General features: G+C 40.7%; 1 protein-coding gene across 1 annotated transcript in view; it reads right to left on the minus strand.

Annotated features, from left to right (window-relative positions):
• Fbxl7 (F-box and leucine rich repeat protein 7) overlaps window positions 1-18,424 on the minus strand; it is a 394,685-nt gene that overhangs the window by 9,194 nt on the left and 367,067 nt on the right. The window contains exon 3 of the mRNA XM_021183496.2: window positions 2,961-3,572. Coding sequence (XP_021039155.1) covers window positions 2,961-3,572 — 612 coding nt within the window. The remainder of the gene's footprint in view (window positions 1-2,960; window positions 3,573-18,424) is intronic.

An 18,424-nucleotide genomic window follows, 5' to 3' on the forward strand; every position in this document is an offset into this window, starting at 1 on the left:
TGTCAGGTAAGGACAGCTTTGGCAACCAAGGTGTGGTGTCAGGTAAGGACAGCTTTGGCAACCTTCTGACCCCTGTACCTATTTTGGTGCAATCACACTGCCATATTGAGAGAAACTTTCAGCAAGTATTGAGGAAAAACCCATCCTTAAATCCAACTTGCTAAACTTTTCAAGCCCATCTCCACTCAGCCATACGTGAAACTCCATCATAAGCCATAAAATGCAGTGCAATCAACTACCTCTTCAATAAATATTAGGAAAAATCAAATCTGGGTAAGATTTCTTTCTAGAAACAGTACAACTTTGGAGTTGTGCCTTTTACTGGCCCCCTTTTGTTCTTCTGCATAGATGTATAGATCTGTGGTGTTATAGGCAACCTATCAGGTAGCTATACAAACATGTATAAGCTAGAAAATGACATCCAGGTAGAGGACAACTAGCAAGACTTAGTAACGCTTATAGTCAGGTTGAGCAGCAAGCTCACTCAGGCCAGAAATCACAAAAAATGTCATTCCTAAATAGCCAAAGTGGCTGCTTCAGCCATTTAAGAATTTCAAAAGTCCATCCCATAATCAGCCACCAAATACAGACACTATTGCATACGCCAACAAGATTTTGCTGAAAGGACCCTGATATAGCTGTCTCTTGTGAGGCTATGCTGGGGCCCAGCAAACACAGAAGTGGATGCTCATAGTCAGCTATTGGATGGAACACAGGGCCCCCAATGAAGGAGCTAGAGAAAGCACCCAAGGAGCCTAAGGGGTCTGCAACCCTATAGGAGGAACAACAATATGAACTAACCAGTACCCCAAGAGCTCCTGTCTCTAGCTGCATATGTAGCAGAAGATGGCCTTGTCGGCCATCATTGGAAAGAGAGGCCCCTTGGTCTTGCAAACTTTATATGCCCCAGTACAGGGGAACACCAGGGTCAAGAAGTGGGAGTAGGTGGGTAGGGGAACAGGGCGGGGGGAGGATATAGGGGACTTTCGGGATAGCATTGGAAATGTAAATGAAGAAAATACCTCATAAAAAATTGGAAAAAGTTAAAAAAAATTTCAAAAGGACCTCAAAAGGAGACCACAATTACTTGCATTCTCTGTGAAGGGTACCCGGGAGCCTGCTGTGATAAATCTGGGGATTCCCAACAAGTCATGTTCTATTCTGAGAAAAACACAACCGAGTGTTCCCATGACAAGAACGATGAAGAGTTTGTCAATTTGCTTCTTAGCTAAAGAGAAAACACATCAGGTTATAGCTCTCAGAGCTGAGCGAATTATCCCCCATCTTGGTTTAGAAACGAGTCATCCTCCACCACATCACAATGCTCCATGCTTTCCAGAGTTCCTTGGATGGAGAATTTAAGAAAGCCTCCTTGTTGCCCACTTCTGCCTGCCAATGGCTGCTCATGACTAATGGAACCCTTAGTAATGATGGCTTTGTCCTGAAGCCAGTTCTAGTAGAAGAGCAGTAAGCAGCTTTCCAGCCAGGGAAAGAATCTGCAAAAATAATGGGCTGTCAGCTGAAATATTTTCAGATGTCGGCTTCTGAAAGACAGAACAAGCTGAAGGCTGTTCTACCTCCAATTTTTTTTTGAAGGGCATCATTTACCCCAGATTCTTGTAAATCCCAAATTCTCTTTATTTGCCTGACACGGTGGGTTTTTACTTCTTGACCCTTTCCTGACCATTCCTGAGGTCACAGCACATGCTTCTGATTTTTTTTAAACCTCTCTGACAAATCTTACATATTCCAACCTCTTGAATGTTCATCTTTTGACTGTATGGCAGACGAGATAAAAATAATAGGGTGTGTGTGTGCTTTACTGCTATTCGGGATGGGTCCCGTCTGGCGCCAAAGTTTGACTCTGGACTTTAATTCTTCCTGCCTAAGAGAGACTTTTAAGTGAAGCAATTATACTGGGATTTCCTTCCATTTTCCAAAGAATGAAAAGTCAGATTCAATGGACCCTGCCCTTGTAATGTGTAACTGAGAACATGCTTTAAAAGAGCTGTAAAATTAACCCAAAGGAAAGACAAATGGGGGGCGTCATCTGACCATGACAGGCTTCCCCAGTGGTTAGGGAAAAGCAAGCCATTGTGAGCACAGCTCCCAGGCCTGTGTTTTACTCCCTGTGGCTGACCATTCAGTTCAGGATTTGCATTCAGGGGCGTCACTGTGACTTTTACTATGGCTCTCCCAGGCTCTACTGACTTAATAAATACAAAGGCGAGGTACTGAACTACCTGTTTAAATGAGCTATTTAGCTTAATTAGAATTTTTTCCATTATGCATAGTTGTTCTGGGGTATAAGGATACAATTAAGGTGTAGTGATCAAAACCATCAGGACCAAGGTGCCCCCAGTTCCTTCAGGAAGCAGATATTGAAATGCAAGGGCTACTTCTGGTTTTCAGGGTTATGGCTCCATAGTGAGATATTTTCTGACCGGTTAGCCTATCGACCAGTCACTGTATATCCGTGGTAAGGAGACCCTGGGGGCTGGAGAGATGGTTCTGTGGTTAAGAGTGCACACGGCTCTTCCACAGCATCCATGATGGGCAGCCCCCAGTTGCCTTAACTCCAGCTTCAGGGTACACAATGCCCTCTTGTGGACTTTGTGAGCACCGGCACTCACATGCACATACCCACACACAGATAAACATATACACATAATTCAATAAAACATAAATAAAATACTAATAAAAGAAGGGGCCGGGCGTGGTGGCGCACGCCTTTAATCCCAGCACTCGGGAGGCAGAGGCAGGCGGATTTCTGAGTTCGAGGCCAGCCTGGTCTACAAAGTGAGTTCCAGGACAGCCAGGGCTACACAGAGAAACCCTGTCTCGAAAAACCAAAAAAAAAAAAAAAAAAAGAAGGGGACCCTGTATGGAGTAGTAATATCTGTACCACTCTGAGGTGGTACACTAGGAATATCCAGATTTTGAGGTCATTTTCCTTTTACCTGATACATCCAGATGCTCCAGGTTGGGACAGAGTGACACCACATCAAAGACAGCCTCATTGGAGATATTGTAACATCCCGAGACTTCCAGGCGCCTCAGTTCTGGACAGCACTGTGCAATGGTATAAAGCCCCCGGTCTGTGAGCCGCCGGCAGCCACTGACAATGACAGTCTCCAGCATGAGACACACATTGGGGGTGTCCTGGCAAAGCCTGCGGGTCAGTACTTTCAGGGCACGGTCCACATTGATGGTCTCTCCAGTGAGACGGATAGTCCTCCAGAGGCGCGGGTCCCAGGCCAGGTTGTACCAGCGGCGGCACACATGTGCACAGCGACATAGCTGGTTGGTGGGCAGGAAGGAGAAGATCTGCACCATAGAGTGGTCCGGGAGCCTGTCTATGCTGGCTTGTTCTTTCTGGGGTCTGGAGGCGAGCCGAATGAGTGGGTGAGTGAGGCGGGTCGGGGGCGGGGAATGAACCATAGCCACTGTCTCCCCAGTGATGGAGGATGAAGATGTGGACGAACCCCTTCCATTCTGAAATCCTGGCAACGTCGGTGGGCATATCAAGGCTGGGCTGGGCGTGCTCAGTGTGCGCATGCTCAAGTCAGAATCTGCCAAAGGAAAGAGACCAAACGGGTAAGAATGAGGGATTTGTAGAACCTTGAGCTGGAAGGAAAAGACACACACGGGGGCAACAGTCACACTCCCTGATGGCCTTCACTCCTGTGCTCCTTCAGCGCATAAGCAGCATGCCCCACCCTTCTCTGAAGCTTCTCACAGTCGAGCTGTGGACCAGGGCAAGCAAACGGCAACATTCACCGGTGAGGCCTGGGCTTTCATTTCACTTCAGTGGCTTAGCCCTGCTAAGTGTACACACAAGCAGTCATGAACAACAGAGATGGAGCAGGCATGGCCGCCACAACCTTGTCTCACATAAATAGACCAGGCTAGAGAGGCCGCTGTGCAGACCAGGGGCAAATTCACCCCATGTTCCCGTTCTCCCATCTCCCTCAATGCTGAGCATGTAAAAGACACAACTCCAAAGTTGCACTGTTTCTAGGGTGAAACCTTACCAGGACGGGATTTTTCCTAACATATACTGAAGAGGTAGTTGATTGTCCTGCATTTTACAAGTGAAGTGGGGACTGTGTTTCCGAAGATTGTCTCCGGCATGCGTGAAGAACCCATTGGCCCTGTGTATTCACTTGCTCTGCCATGTTGACAGTTCCCTAGAGTAGGGGAGCCACCAGGCTTTCTGTAATCAGGCCAGGTCCCAGTCCTCAGAAATTCATTCTTCCTTCTAACTAACTTTATTTTGCATTCAAACAATGAAAGCCCCACTCTGTTCCTAGAACCCAGCGAGCTCCCTGAGCTCCCGTGATGAGGACCTAAGTAGCTTCAAAGTTTTGGAGGGATTAAGGATTCTTCAGAGGCTTAGAGATAGCGCATCCATTAAGAGCATATGCTGTTCTTTCGGAGGACCCGCATTCAGTTCTCAGCACTGATTTTCCATTTTCATTTTCGGTGGCTCACAATGGTCTGTAACTCTACCTGATGTTTCTGTGAGTACCATCACTCACATGTACAAGCTAGTTCCCAGACACATACACATAATTAAAAATAAATCTAAAAGAAAGAATTCTTCATATTACTCAAAGAGAACCCTCCAGATCATTTCCCTTTATCTATGTACAAGAATTTAGTCTCTCTCTTTACAAACAAACTTAGTATATATTTTATATAAAGATTATTTAGGAAATAATGAACTCAACATATTTTATTTAAATATGCACTTATAAACTCACACACATATGTGTTTATGTGGGAAGAGATAGAGGCAGAAAATATATTTTAAAAATATATTCTTTTACCTGGAAAATAAAATACTTTGCTAAATTGTGACTCAGTCATATTCCCCTTCCAGTACAGGTCTAAAGGTTTAATTCTTTTGTGTATCCAGGGACAAAGAACAGTAAGTCTTTAAGGAAAGAAAACCTTGAACATAAGAGGAAATTAGGAATCCCAAAACAACCTCCCACTTATCATCACACCAATTCATACCAATGCACATCCCCAAGGAATTACTTCCCAGAAGGAGAGATAATTTGAGGCTCTCAACCCTGATGCTTAAGGAGCTATGAAGGCTCTGAAATCCTCTGTCTTGCTGGCTTAGGTTTCATTCATCTTGGAGAGATGTGTAAGCTTGTCTGTGGGACACTGTGCAGTAAGGCCCTGACGCGTAAGTTAGACTCACACTCTATGTTTACTAGAGGGGAAGAGATAACTTTTACAACAGGACTCTTCCCAGGCTTCACTTTTCCTCACTCTCATGCCTCAGCCCTGAGGGGGACAGTACCAATACATCCAGATTGCTTAGCACAGCTGTGCCGGTGACGACTATTTTAGTCATTTTCTTTTCTCTCTCTCTCTCTCTGTAAACATACCTGGGTGTTACAGGACTTCAGACTCAGAATGAGACGGCAGCTTCTACAACTTTGAAGAAGATTCTGGGTTGGGAAAGTTATGAACCTCTTTCTTTGATAGCTCCTCCTGCCAGCCCACCTAGAGTTTATCCATGGGAACTCCAGAAGGAAGTTAACAGTTCTTCATCATACACACTGTGTACGTGCGTGAGTGCGTGTGTGTGTGTGTGTGTGTGTGTGTGTGTGTGTGTGTAGGATAGAGGATTTGTTCCAAGAAAGCTGATATCTGTTTTACCAGGAGCACATAGCAAGATTGGTTGGGTTCCTCAGGCTGACTTTACAATAGGTACAGAATTCTTTGAGAGCTTTCTGAAGGATATAATCATAAGAGAATAAATAACACCTGATATTTACAAAACAACAAAATGATGGTCTAAGCTCAGATAAGCATACCTAGAAGTTGCCACAAAATACCTTTCTTGATATTGTCTTAAATATATGAAATCCAAATTTTAAGCTTAAAAGGTGAATAATACATGGTATATGCATTTCTATTTAGACATGCATTTGATTATATTTGATTATAAATAAAACGGTGGCTAGACAATAAATTAAGGAGCTATTTGCTGACACAAGTTATGGCTTATAGAAACAGAAGACTCACAGAGCTATCAAGATACCACATCCTGTTGGATCACTGAAAAGACAGAATATAGCTTCCACTTCAAACAGGGAGCACCTATGCCTCAGGTAGCAGATATCATGTGTACCAGCAAATGCAGAAACACCAATCCACTCTTTATACACAATTCTTCTTCCCACCCATCCTTTCCGGCTTAGCAGATAAATGGCACTGGTATTAGCTGCTGACTTTTTCAAGTAAGCTTAGAAAGAAGGACCTCTGTGCCAACACTGCAAAAACACTTGGAAGAGTAGCTCGAGGATACATCAACATGAAGACAACCTCCTTCTGTCTTCCAACACTAGGATACAGCAAGTTGAAAGATGGCCAACTACATGTGAACTTAGACTGTGCAGACATCAACTCATTTTCAGTCTTAAATATCTCTTATTAGTAAAGTCTACCTACTTGCCACCTTGAATAAAAAGCTCCTGGTTTATTTTAGCAGGAAAGTGCTACGAAAAATACTGAACTAAAATACAATTTAACCCCAACCTGAAGAGGCCATTAGTGGCCATCTTAATACTGGATAGGCTTTTGTGTTTATTTACATAAAAATTGGCTATCAAACCTTATTTTTCTTTGTCTTTCTCTTCAATGAGATGAGGACATTTCTAAAAGGTATGAGGAAGCAGCCACACACTCTCAGGGGGTGTTTTGAAATGGGAAGATGAGATTTGCAAAGAAAAGTATCAAACCAAAGATACTGAACCAAATGCTTCTATTAAGTGTCCAGTTAGTCATTAGCAGCACCAGTTGTTACCAGATTCCAGTTTATGGGAGTTGAAAGGGATGGTTCAGTGGTTAAGCACTTGCTGCTCTTCCAAAGGAACCGGGTTCAATTCCTGGCACCCACACAGTGGCTCACAACAGTCTGTAACTCCAGTCTCAGAAGATCTGCCCTCTCCTGGCTTTGGCAATTACCCGATATGCACACAGCACACAGACATACATGCCTACAAAAATCCCTTTAGTACACAAAGTAATACAGATTTTAGAATTCTATTATAACCAAATGACTTTTGATCACTATTTGAAGGAAAGTGTCAGTAAGGGAAACACAACAAATCCTAAAGGAGGAAGACATTTTCACAACATACTAAAGTATCTTCCAAAGCTGTATAAAGGCTGGTGGTAATTTAAACTCCACCAAGGCTACTGCTCGACCAGAAGACACTCTTTGAACCTATTTTGTTTATACATAAACAAGTGCATAAAATGGTAATAGAATCTGTTAAGGGCAAATCAACTACCACACAATCACATTTGGGTCAAATATAGATGCCATGTCTGACATTACCCACATTATATTATGTTGGTTTATTAATCGTAGCCTTCGAGGTCTGCCTGACTTCTGTATATGCTGTTCTCACAGCAGTGAAACTGTCTAAGGATGTGCCCTGCAGCGTGAGGATCTGCTGGTAAGTGGCCTGTGAGTGAGGATGAACTTTGCAGTAGACTAGGTAGACAGATATCTACCAGAAAAGCTGATAAAGACTGCAAAAGGACACACTTGGTTAGAATCAAATATCAGAGCTGGAAGGATGGGCTGAGACAGAGCTCAGCAGATACAATAACTGGTGGTAAATGGATAGATGACCTGAGTTTGGAGATGCAGAAACGACGTAGAGCCAAGCTCAGCAGCACACTTTGATGGCTGTGGTACTCTCGTGGTGAAATGGGGAGCAGAGACAGGAGAGTTTTTGGAAGCTTTCCAGCCACACCATCCAGCATACAACCGTGGTAGCAAGAGACCCCATCACAAACTCGGTGAAATGCTATAAAACAGCACCTAAGCTTTTCCTATGATCTCTTCACATGAATCATAGTACAAACATATCTGCATTCACATAGGCACATACTCATATACACTCACATAATTTATACTCACATATACATACACATAAACACACACATTTTAAAAAATACGGAGAATATATTTTCAATTATAAATATGTAAGAGCAGAGGAAAGATAGAAATTAGAATAGTTCAAGGCTCATGAAAGTTGAACAGGAGATGAAAATGAGAAATGGCATAGTCTTAGAATAAAATGTGGATTTTGTGACCAGTCTCCTGAGGACCCCAGGAAGGTATATGAAGCCGAAGGATGGGAAAAATACATTGGTATCATTGGGACACAGGATGGACTATAAGAAATAGTCTGACTAGGGAAGGCAGGGCAGAGGAAGGGTAGGCATTTCAGTTTTATACTGTTCCTCATGCTTCCTTGAGGTCCAGCAAGGGAGTGACGGTATCTTACTGGATTATAACCCATACATCCCAAGCCCCCTCCTGGCTCTCCCTTGGCCCCATTTCAGAGTCTCCACAGCACACACTTGGTTGTCTTCAATTCCTTGTAGTCCTCTAGGGAGACAGACAAATGACTATAATGAAGATGCCCCCAAGTCCCACAACAGACAGTGTGGTGTGGTATAGGACAGATAAGGTTTTTTAAGTCTTAAAAAAGAAATGGAGCAATCATACAACATAAGAACAATGAATGTAGAAACTACTAACAGTGAAAAATATTGTTAAACAGTAGTTTAGTAAGTGTTTTTATAATTTTGTAAAAAAAAAAAACAATGCAGATCTTGGCACAATGGTTATGTTTAACCAAAATAAACATAATAGTACTTTATGAATGTAGATATAGTCATCTGTGGACTAAAGTAAAAGATTGTAGATTCTTTAAAAGCTTCCTGGCTTTATTGATTTCATAAATTACTTTCAAGTACTTGATTGGTATAGGAAAATGTCTTTTAAAGAAATTCTTGAGTTATTCTGAATTTATAAATATTAAAAAAAAACTTATTTTTTCCTGGAGAGGATCTTATTATTTTTTTATATAGTTCCAAAAGTCAATTTTATATCCTGAGTAATCAGTACAATATTGAAATATTCATGGTGCCTCTTATGCGCATGCTTTTTAGTAGCATGTTCTTATAACTAGCTGACTGCCTAGTTTTGTAGTTTTTATTTTCAAACCATGGCTGTATACACTCTAGGAATTCTATTTACATGACTCTGGATTTTCAAAGTCAAAGTTTACAAACCTGCCCTTCTCCCTACCCCTGACCCCCAATGGATGAATGGATGGATGGATGGATGGATGGATGGAGGACCAAAGCTTTGTTGTAACATGCTTCTATTACAATTCAGCTTTCTTTTCAAGAACTACTGCAATAAAAGGAAGGGTTCCTTTCTTATCTTAAACTTGAGCTTTAAGAAAATAGATCTATAAAACCTAGCTAGGGAAAAAAATAATAGACTCCAAGCGATCATTTATCTCTTTGTTTTATTTAAAAATATTTTCTTTAAATGTGGTTCAGATCATATAAACTATCTAGGAACCACTTAAGGCACTGGCTGCTATAAAGGGGAAATCTATACAGGGAAGGGTAAACTTGCATTTCATGTGGAGGGAGTTGATTTGGGGGTGTAAGAGTTCTTGTTGGGACTGCTATCACAAGGTGATGCCTCCAGAATCCAATAAATGCTGATTTAAAGTCTTGTTGAGAAGAAAATACCTGCTTTGCCAGTCACATGGGCCATCCCCATATGGGTTTCTCCCTGGTAACTGGCTTGTAAAATCTCAATGAAAATAATGTGACTTTTCTCATGCTAGTGTGTAAGGCCTATTCTGATATACAACTCTTCATTTATGTTTGAACTTTGCTTCCCCAAAGCTATGTAGCCTGTGATTTTGGTTCATTCCAATTTGCCTTCTGCTCTTCCAGAAGAAAATAGTCACGTTGTCATGGAAGTAGGCAAGTCTCTCTGCTCTGTAACTCATAAATAAATTCAGTGAAATGTACAGATTCACATCTTTGGACCTTGCTTGCAACATGTCCAAAAGAAGATCAGATGGCTTAAAAACCAAATCTAATCATAATTCACAGATTTGCATTGGCTTGAATTTTTTGTTTCAATGTTGACTTCTAGCATGTGCATCTTTTTCTTGTGTGTAAAATGTCGCAGTGGTATGGCTTTCAATTATTCCTCAATGGGAAGAATGTAAGCCATCATTCCTGAGACAGTGCCTCTGCTGTTAGAAGCTTCCCTTCTCACAAGATTTGTTACTTAACTTTTCCATTTGCCATGACCAAAGAGCTGACAGGAAACAACCGAAGTGAGAATTCATAGAGGGAGCATTTACTTTGGCTTACATTTTGAGGGGAAACAGTCTGTCACATCATGTCTATGCCCAGGCTCCTGAGTGGCAGGTATGGATAGTTCAGATCCTTCATACCTTGGAAGCAGTGTGACTAGGAAATGGAATTGGGCTGTATGACCTCAAGGTGCATCTCCAGTGACTGGCTTCCTCTAGAGGTTCCACTTCCTTATGCTTCTACGTTTCAAAACAGCGACATCATCTAGAACTCAAGTATTCAAACAAGGAAGGGGCAGTCCATTCAAACCTCACTAATCTATCTAAGCACACATAATCTATGATGATTATACGATATCATTAGACTGCTGATTCCCCCAGTTCACCAAAAGAAATCAAGGCTCAGTTTCAAAGTCTTTAATAAGCAGAAATAGTTAGGTAGGTTTCATAAAAATTTTATTCAATATTTTTTTTGTAGTTGCAATGGAGTTTGCTCTTCTGGGGAAGACATGGATGTTGTCACCTGGAGATCAGAAGTGTTGTGATCATGTATATGAGACCCTTACAAGATTGGGCCCTAAGTGTCATCAACTCAAGAAGTATATGAGGTCATATACATTTCTGAGGACACATATTCAGTTAATAGTTGCTGGCACGTGTGCATGGGGTTTTTTTTTCTTTTGCTTACCTGTCCATAGGCTTTCCATGGTCCTATAAATAACCACTCCCCCATCCTACTGTAGGGAGTCTGATTAAACTCATTGGTTCACCAAGGTAGACTTGCACAGACTCATCTCTCTGGTCTGTCACTGGTACTATACTTCATGAATAGATATTTGTTCATATTTCCCCAGGAGAAATAGTGTAATACTTGGTGCCGAAATTGGGACATTACAGAACCAAAGAAGACTATATTAGAAGTACAACTGCTACTTCAGCAAATAAACAAATAAGCCTGGATTGTCCCCAAAAGAAAAAGTCATGGGGAAAGAGCTATTTAGTATGGATGAGGCACCTCACTGAAATAGATGAGGTTTGACACATGAGTATGGAGATGCTTCACACACAACTGAGAAGCTACACTCGATCCCAATCCCCGAATGTAAGCATATATGCAATATGGCAGCAGTTATGTTGCCCATAGAATTTATGAAAAGGCACAAGTCTGTCTGGAAGAAAGTTTCTCATGTAAAGTAGAATGTTAAGTAGACATGAGGGTAGCATCCTCAATCATGTCTCTCCAGGAAAACTTACACAACAGCTATTGGTCAGGGAAGCTTGTTTTTGCAGTAGATGGAAGTTTCTATCCATACATATAAGTGGCCAATCTGTTATAAGTTGCTGCTGTGGCATACTGGTTCACTTTTCTCCTAAATGAGAGAAAACAGTCATATATTTATCACACACACACACACACACACACACACAGAGAGAGAGAGAGAGAGAGAGAGAGAGAGAGAGAGAGAGAGAGAGAGAACAGAGAGCAATGGACAACAAGGGGCATAATGAGTAAGAGCTGGCAGAAGGGGTGGAGGATTGGCCATCTCAGTCTTTCAGGCATTACATGGCTCTTGCTGTCATGTTATTAAAGCACTTGTGATTACCTGCATGTGACCCTTCCGAAAGGAGCTCACTACCACTCCCTCATGGAAGTGGAGAGAGCATGAGACACAGGAAGCTCCCCTCATCCCTAATGGTCCCGAAAATTCGTTAACTATTTCTCCGGAGGGTGAGAGCTTCTGGTTCAACGGTATAGCTGCCATTACGTCACTCACACTCTTGTAAGTAATCCCACACAATACACACATGTAAGTAACCACTATTTAAATTAAAAGCTCCACAAACTCAATTTGGAACTGGAGAGATGGCCCAGCAGTTAAGACACTGATTTCTCTTCCAGTGGTCCTGAGTTGAATTCCCAGCAACCACATGGTGGCTCACAACCATCTGTAATGGGATCTGATGCCCTCTTCTGCTGTGTTTGAAGACAGAAGACAGGGACAGTGTACTCATAAATAAATCTAAAAAAAAAAAAAAAAAAAAAAAAAAAAAGAGCTCCACAAGGCAGGCAGCCGGGCTTCAGTGGAATCCTTTTTTTTTTTTTGTTCTCTCCTTTATGCCCCATCCAAGATGAACAGACGTTTGTTCAAGTCCCTCAGGTAAAAGTAACACAGTAGTTGTAGTCATTAGAATTCACTTCTATTTTTAAAAAATCCATTCCCTATTTATGGAAAATGATTTAAATTTCCATATATGATAATGCAATCCCACTTTAATAATCTAATTTTATGTTAAAAACCATTAATTGAATAATGCTTGAAGTGGTAGGCAGATACGAAAACAATTATTACCGCAGAACGTAAATGTCTTAACTTTAGGGGAAACTTGTTATGAAAAGATAGTTAATTGAGAACTCCCACATGTTTTCTGCCACAGGAAGTTTGTAAGATCAGGGAAAATCACCGAAACTTCATGTTCCATAAATTACCCCTTTGAAAGCTGGAAACAATTCCACCCATTTCTCTGCACAGTTAGGCAACTTTTCTGAAAGTAGCATCATTTGTTAGCAGAGACATTAAATGTCATGGAACCTCTACTGGTGATGTCATGGGAAAGCAGTTCTGGGCCCTTCTGGTATGGGTCTGTTTCTAGGGACACAGTCTGGGTTCCATGGAGTTCTTACTTCTTTGGAAATTCCCTAGCCTTGCCTCCATAAACTTGCAATGCCTCTCATGTGTGGAGGTGAAAGGAGTGAAAACCACTGCCTTGGGCCAGAGCACCATGACCTTTCTCTTCCTTAACAAATTTGAATTTGTATAAGTTCTTTCCCATGGTTTATTTCATGAGACTTGTTTGTCTGTGATGTGGTGAATTCTGTTTTCGAGAATTTTCCCATGTTTGTGCAACATTTATTTCAGCTTTTACTTCTCCTTTCTTCTCAGCAACCATTTCCAGGCCCTCTTCTATTGTGGATCATTTAAACACTGGTGCCCCTAAAAGCTACAGCCTTGCCACTAGTTCCTCTGCCCCTGGGTATTTTCCATAGTCTCCCCTGTTGCCCATAAGCCCTCCAAGTCAATGCCTAGTTGGTACTTCCCCCATCTGTAAAATACTAAGCACACTTGCCCCAGTACCTGCTTAAGCACTGCTATCTAATATGACAACCATCTGGCACTCATAGCTATTAAACATTGAATGTATCATCTTGAACTGAAAACTCAGATCCTTGGACACATTTTATGAGTTCTACTGAACTTGTAGCTTGAGAGTTCTCCTTGAGAGACCTGCATGAACAATGCTTTTTAAAGTCCTTTGGTCTCCTGTACACAGGATATTTGATCTATGTACAGTTCAACATGTACAGGGGTGAACTCAACAATTTCATTGGAAAAGCATCTTCCTAGGTCTGCATTCTGTATTATTATTAATGGTAACATGACTCATCTCATCAGTATCCCTCTGAATTCTCTCTCATCCTCACCCACCAGTATTAGACTGGATGCCAAGTTCTTTAAATTTAAATATCTATTGATCTTAGCTTTCATTTCATTCTGTCTCTATGATTTTATATTGGTTCAAGTTCTCCTTTATCATAATTTCAATAACTTGCTAAGTGATATTCCTGATTCTGGTCCCTCCCACCCCCACCCCGCAGCAGTTCTCCAATAGATCATCCATTCTACCTTTAGAGTTAGCATTCTAAAACACTGGCATATTTTCCAATACCCAAATCCTAAATGGCCCCTTCTTTCTGTTATAGGCTAAGCTATGTTTCTTTGGAGGAAACTGTGTTCCCTTAACGGAGTCAAGACATGTTGAAGTCTTAACTCGGGTGTTAGTGAATGAGACCTTATTTGGAAGTGAGTTCTGTATAGACATGAGCCAATTAAGATGGCTGCATGCTCTGTGAGCATGAGTTCTAACTCAATAAAACCGTGTCCTGTAAGAATACAAGATAGAGACACGGCCTATAAGAATGCAAACTAGAGTAATACGGAATGACATAGATGGAATAACTATGGTAGTATGCATGATGATGCAGACAATTATATTGTAACCTGATGACAAATGAAGAACAGGTGGAAGCAAGGCAGAACCTTTCCAATGCATACAAGGCACTGGAAACACATACAACCCCGTCTTCACTGCTGTTATCGAATGGCTCCCATATGTAGGAATTAAGTAATTGTAGGCACTACTCAAGGAAAACAGTCAAGTTTTCATAGTGTGTATGGGGTCCTTCTATGACGGTCCCATCTCTAAGCACAGGCTGATGTTCTCTGAGCTGAGGCCTATTCTCCAAAATTAACTATTAATTCTCAGCTGAAACTCAGATCTCTACTATTACACCACTGTAATATGATTATGTAATACTGTCAGGTATTCTGTTGAATTTGTAATGTTATTCTGTAATATCATCAGATAGTCTGTTGAACTTTCAAGTTAAATAATTTAGCTACATTTAATGTTTCCTTTGAGCTCAAACACATCTCTCTTCCATCCTGTCCTCTTCAGACAGTGCCTCTCCTGTGAGGTACAGTTAGTACCGTGAAGCCAGGAACTCTCTTTATCACCTCTGAGCTGTCCAGTCTTACCTGGATTCAGTCACTCAAAAGTTGCTCAATGAACACATTAAAGAAAATCTGCTGTGTCTCTTGCTCTGAGACAAATCCTTTGTGGTTCCCTGCTGGCTGAAGTTGGAAATATTGACAGGGACTACCAACAGGAACTAAAGGCTGCGGACCTAAGAAGCTGACACATCTCTGGGATTCATTAACATTTCATCTGTGCACCTTTTCTCTTTGCTTCCTCACTTAATTTAGGCTGATATGGTGCTCACACCAAGTTTAGTATTATCATTCTGCTTAGAATCTGTTATAAAGGCAACAAACACACATGGAAATGATCTCCAACAGGAATCCCCATGGGAATGATCAGAGTCAATGTGCTTAGTGATTTTTTTTTCTTCCTGAAGTCTGTTATCAACCACACTGACACTTCTCATAAAAACAATGCACAAAAACTCACAAAAATGTTAAGAATTGTGGCCCTTTTGCATTGTCTTAGAGCTTTAAGGCTGTTCTCTAGTTGGTCAGTTACCTTGGAGGGGATGAGAACTTCTTTCTTTTTCCAACTGATTTATGTATCAAGAGCAATAATCTGAATAGACTTTTCTTTGATAGTGGGAGAGACAGCATGTTTCTATCTGCCTGTGCTCCGGAGCTTATAGGTAGCTTTGCAAAGCTTGCTAAAGGAGCCACCACTTGTCTTGACAAGGGAAGTGGCACAAAGACTCTCATGCAAAGGCTTAGAATTCTATTTTTCACAGGCCAGCTTTGCTTACCATCTTCGATTTTCAGGTAAGGCTTTGTCTCACTACCCCTGTGAAGATTGCAGACACTCCACCATCTCTATCTTTAAAGAGCAAAGGATGGGGCACTTTCAATTTACATGCAGGGAAGAGGATCTTAGAATTCTTCAGCTCACAACAGAAAACCAAGGCACCTTGGGGAGCAAGAGTAATGCACACATTTAACGTTGGGGAGAGCAAAAGATAAATCACCACTCAACTTATAACCATGTAAAAGATCAATATTTAATGGGAACTTGTCCTAATATCAGAAAATTCCTTTATTTACTTAGACATCTGGATATTCTTTTAATTAAATTTTAATAGGAAAGCATTTATTACATAAATAATCATTCTATGTGTCATAGGCATGTAAATACATATGCTGAGTATTCATATTAATATTTTTAAATGCTTAGGAAACCCAATGACCCAAAATAAGATAAAAAAACAGTTTATTTCTTCTATATTATCAAACAAAGGAAGGAACAAATAAAGGGACTTAGTACATTTACGTACTGTTTTATCTCCCTACTGTGCATCTCTCTCTCCAGCTTTTGGATTCTGGCTGTGGTGAGAAAGGGCATCATCTTATACTGACCCAAGGATACTCGTTGCCTTGGGAGTTCCATGAGGTGAATGTAGCTTTTGACAGATCCCAGAGCACCAGCTAAGTCTGGTCTTTCCCTAAGAATGGACTCAGTGCTAACCAAAACTAGGCTATCTTTGCAATGCATCTTTGTCTTTGGGGTGGGGTGGGGGCATGTCAGAACTTTATGCAGGCTGAACTTGGGCCCAGTTTCTGATTGATCATCCTAACTGTATATTCAAAATGTATATTTTCTTTTTCTTTTTAAAAAAATGATTCAGGTGATAACAGTAATTTTGGAAAACTCATATGAAGACTTAGAGAGTAAAAATCAAGCAAACAGAAATATTCCAGGAATTTTCTTCTGTAGCAACTGCAGTCTACTTATATGTGTGTGACAGGGATGTTTTATCAACCATTCAAAGAGTCCACTTCCCAGTGGTCTATAGTTTGTGTACCACTTTTCTCCATAGGAAGAGTCTTTAAAGCTTATATTTATTATTATTCATGTAGCAACAATGTTTATATCAAACTTACTAAAAATGTAAGTTCCTAATTATACAAGGGGTGATAACCAGTGATTAAATCTTATCACTTAGTCACAATATTATCTTTAAAATGCTTCAGGCACAGGCTATGAAGGATGAAATGCTACACATTTGATGTGGTAGAGACAGGTTCTATTTACATTCACATTTCTGGAAAACCTCTTCATTTTTTTTATCGTTTAAATATGTTAAGATTTATACTTAGTTATAAAACAAATAGAATTGGTAAATTCTGGCCCATCATTGGTATAGACATTTTATGACCTTGGATGTTTTCCTTTGGCTGGCTATATTTATAGTTCCTTCTAAGAGGCTGTGGTTTGGTACTAAGCCATGTCACGCTGTGAGTAGCAGTCTGGGCATGGAAATGAACTTGTAGGTGATTCCTGATCCATCCATGCCTTTTCTGCATTCTGCCTTAAGGTATCCCCTACCCACATGACATTTTGTCTATATTAACAAGCTTAGAGATGAGCCAAAACCATTCTATTTTACTTACTACTTTTTATGAGTATATATTAATTACACAAAATAATGAGTTTTACTATGACATTTTATTTGTGTTCAGAATTTCATAATTTATTTAACCCACGCAACTCAGTGCTTCTTTGCATATAAATAAGTTGCCTTCTGTAAGTATAGTGGCAATCAGTTTAAAATTGTGCTGGCTCACAGCCTCAGCTTATTTAGGGAATAGCTGTGTGATACAGATGTGATACTGGGCTCTTTGTCTCAGGTAGGTGTTCAAAGCTCTTGGGTTTCCTGTGTTGGGCCACTATGTATGGCAAGGAAAATGAAATGAGAACTCCATAGCTTTAGACAACATGTGCTGTCCCAAATATTAAACATCTGTTACGCAAAAAGAGAGAGCATAGCCACAGGGAAACGATGCAGCCAATATAAAATTGTTACTGTGCACTTTGAAGGTATAAAAACATGGATAGAAACAAGTTGAAAGGCAGCCAGCCATAAGGGGCCTTTCTTCTTTAGAAAAATTCCATAGGAGGTTGTCTTGGTTAGGACTTCTATGGCTTCAAAGAGACACCATGACCACAGCAACTATTCTAAAGAAAAACATTTAATTTGGGGCTGGCTTATAGTTTCAGAGGTTTAGTCCATTATTGTTATTGTGGTAAACATGGCAGCAAGCAGGCAGACATGGTGCTGTAGAAGGAGCTGAGAGTTCGACATTTTTATCCCCAAGCAGCAGAAGGAGACTGTGTACCACACTGGGTATAGCTTGAGCATATAAGATCTCAAAGCTTGCCACCATAGTGACACACTTCCTCCAACAAGACCACATCTACTCCAACAAGTGCCACTTTTTATGAGCCAAGTATTCAAACACATATGTCTATTCGGGTCCATTCTTATTCAGACTACCACAGATGCGGAGTGGTGAGTTATTCGAGTAAAGTTTATGTATTCTACTCAAACACAGTTTCTGACCCCACTTTCACCACATCGCCTTAGGTAACCTGAACAGAGCAAGTGAATTACTGAAGGATATAGTTAAATTCCGCAGGCATTTGCATTTTAAAATGCATATTGGCTTTAAAAAATAGGCTTGTGCAATTTGCAGCCAAACAAATTCATAGACAGATTAAAATTAGTTAAAACATTAAAATTAAATCATTTTATATCCACATGTGAACACTAAATGTTTTGTACTGGGTATACTTCAAAGTCCTTTTGATGTAGAGGCCCAAATCCCAAGTGGAAGGTTGGAAAGTCTCATATATTTTGGAGATATATATCTATA

This window comes from Mus caroli, chromosome 15 (genome assembly GCF_900094665.2).
Source record: "Mus caroli chromosome 15, CAROLI_EIJ_v1.1, whole genome shotgun sequence".
Lineage (NCBI taxonomy): Eukaryota > Metazoa > Chordata > Mammalia > Rodentia > Muridae > Mus > Mus caroli.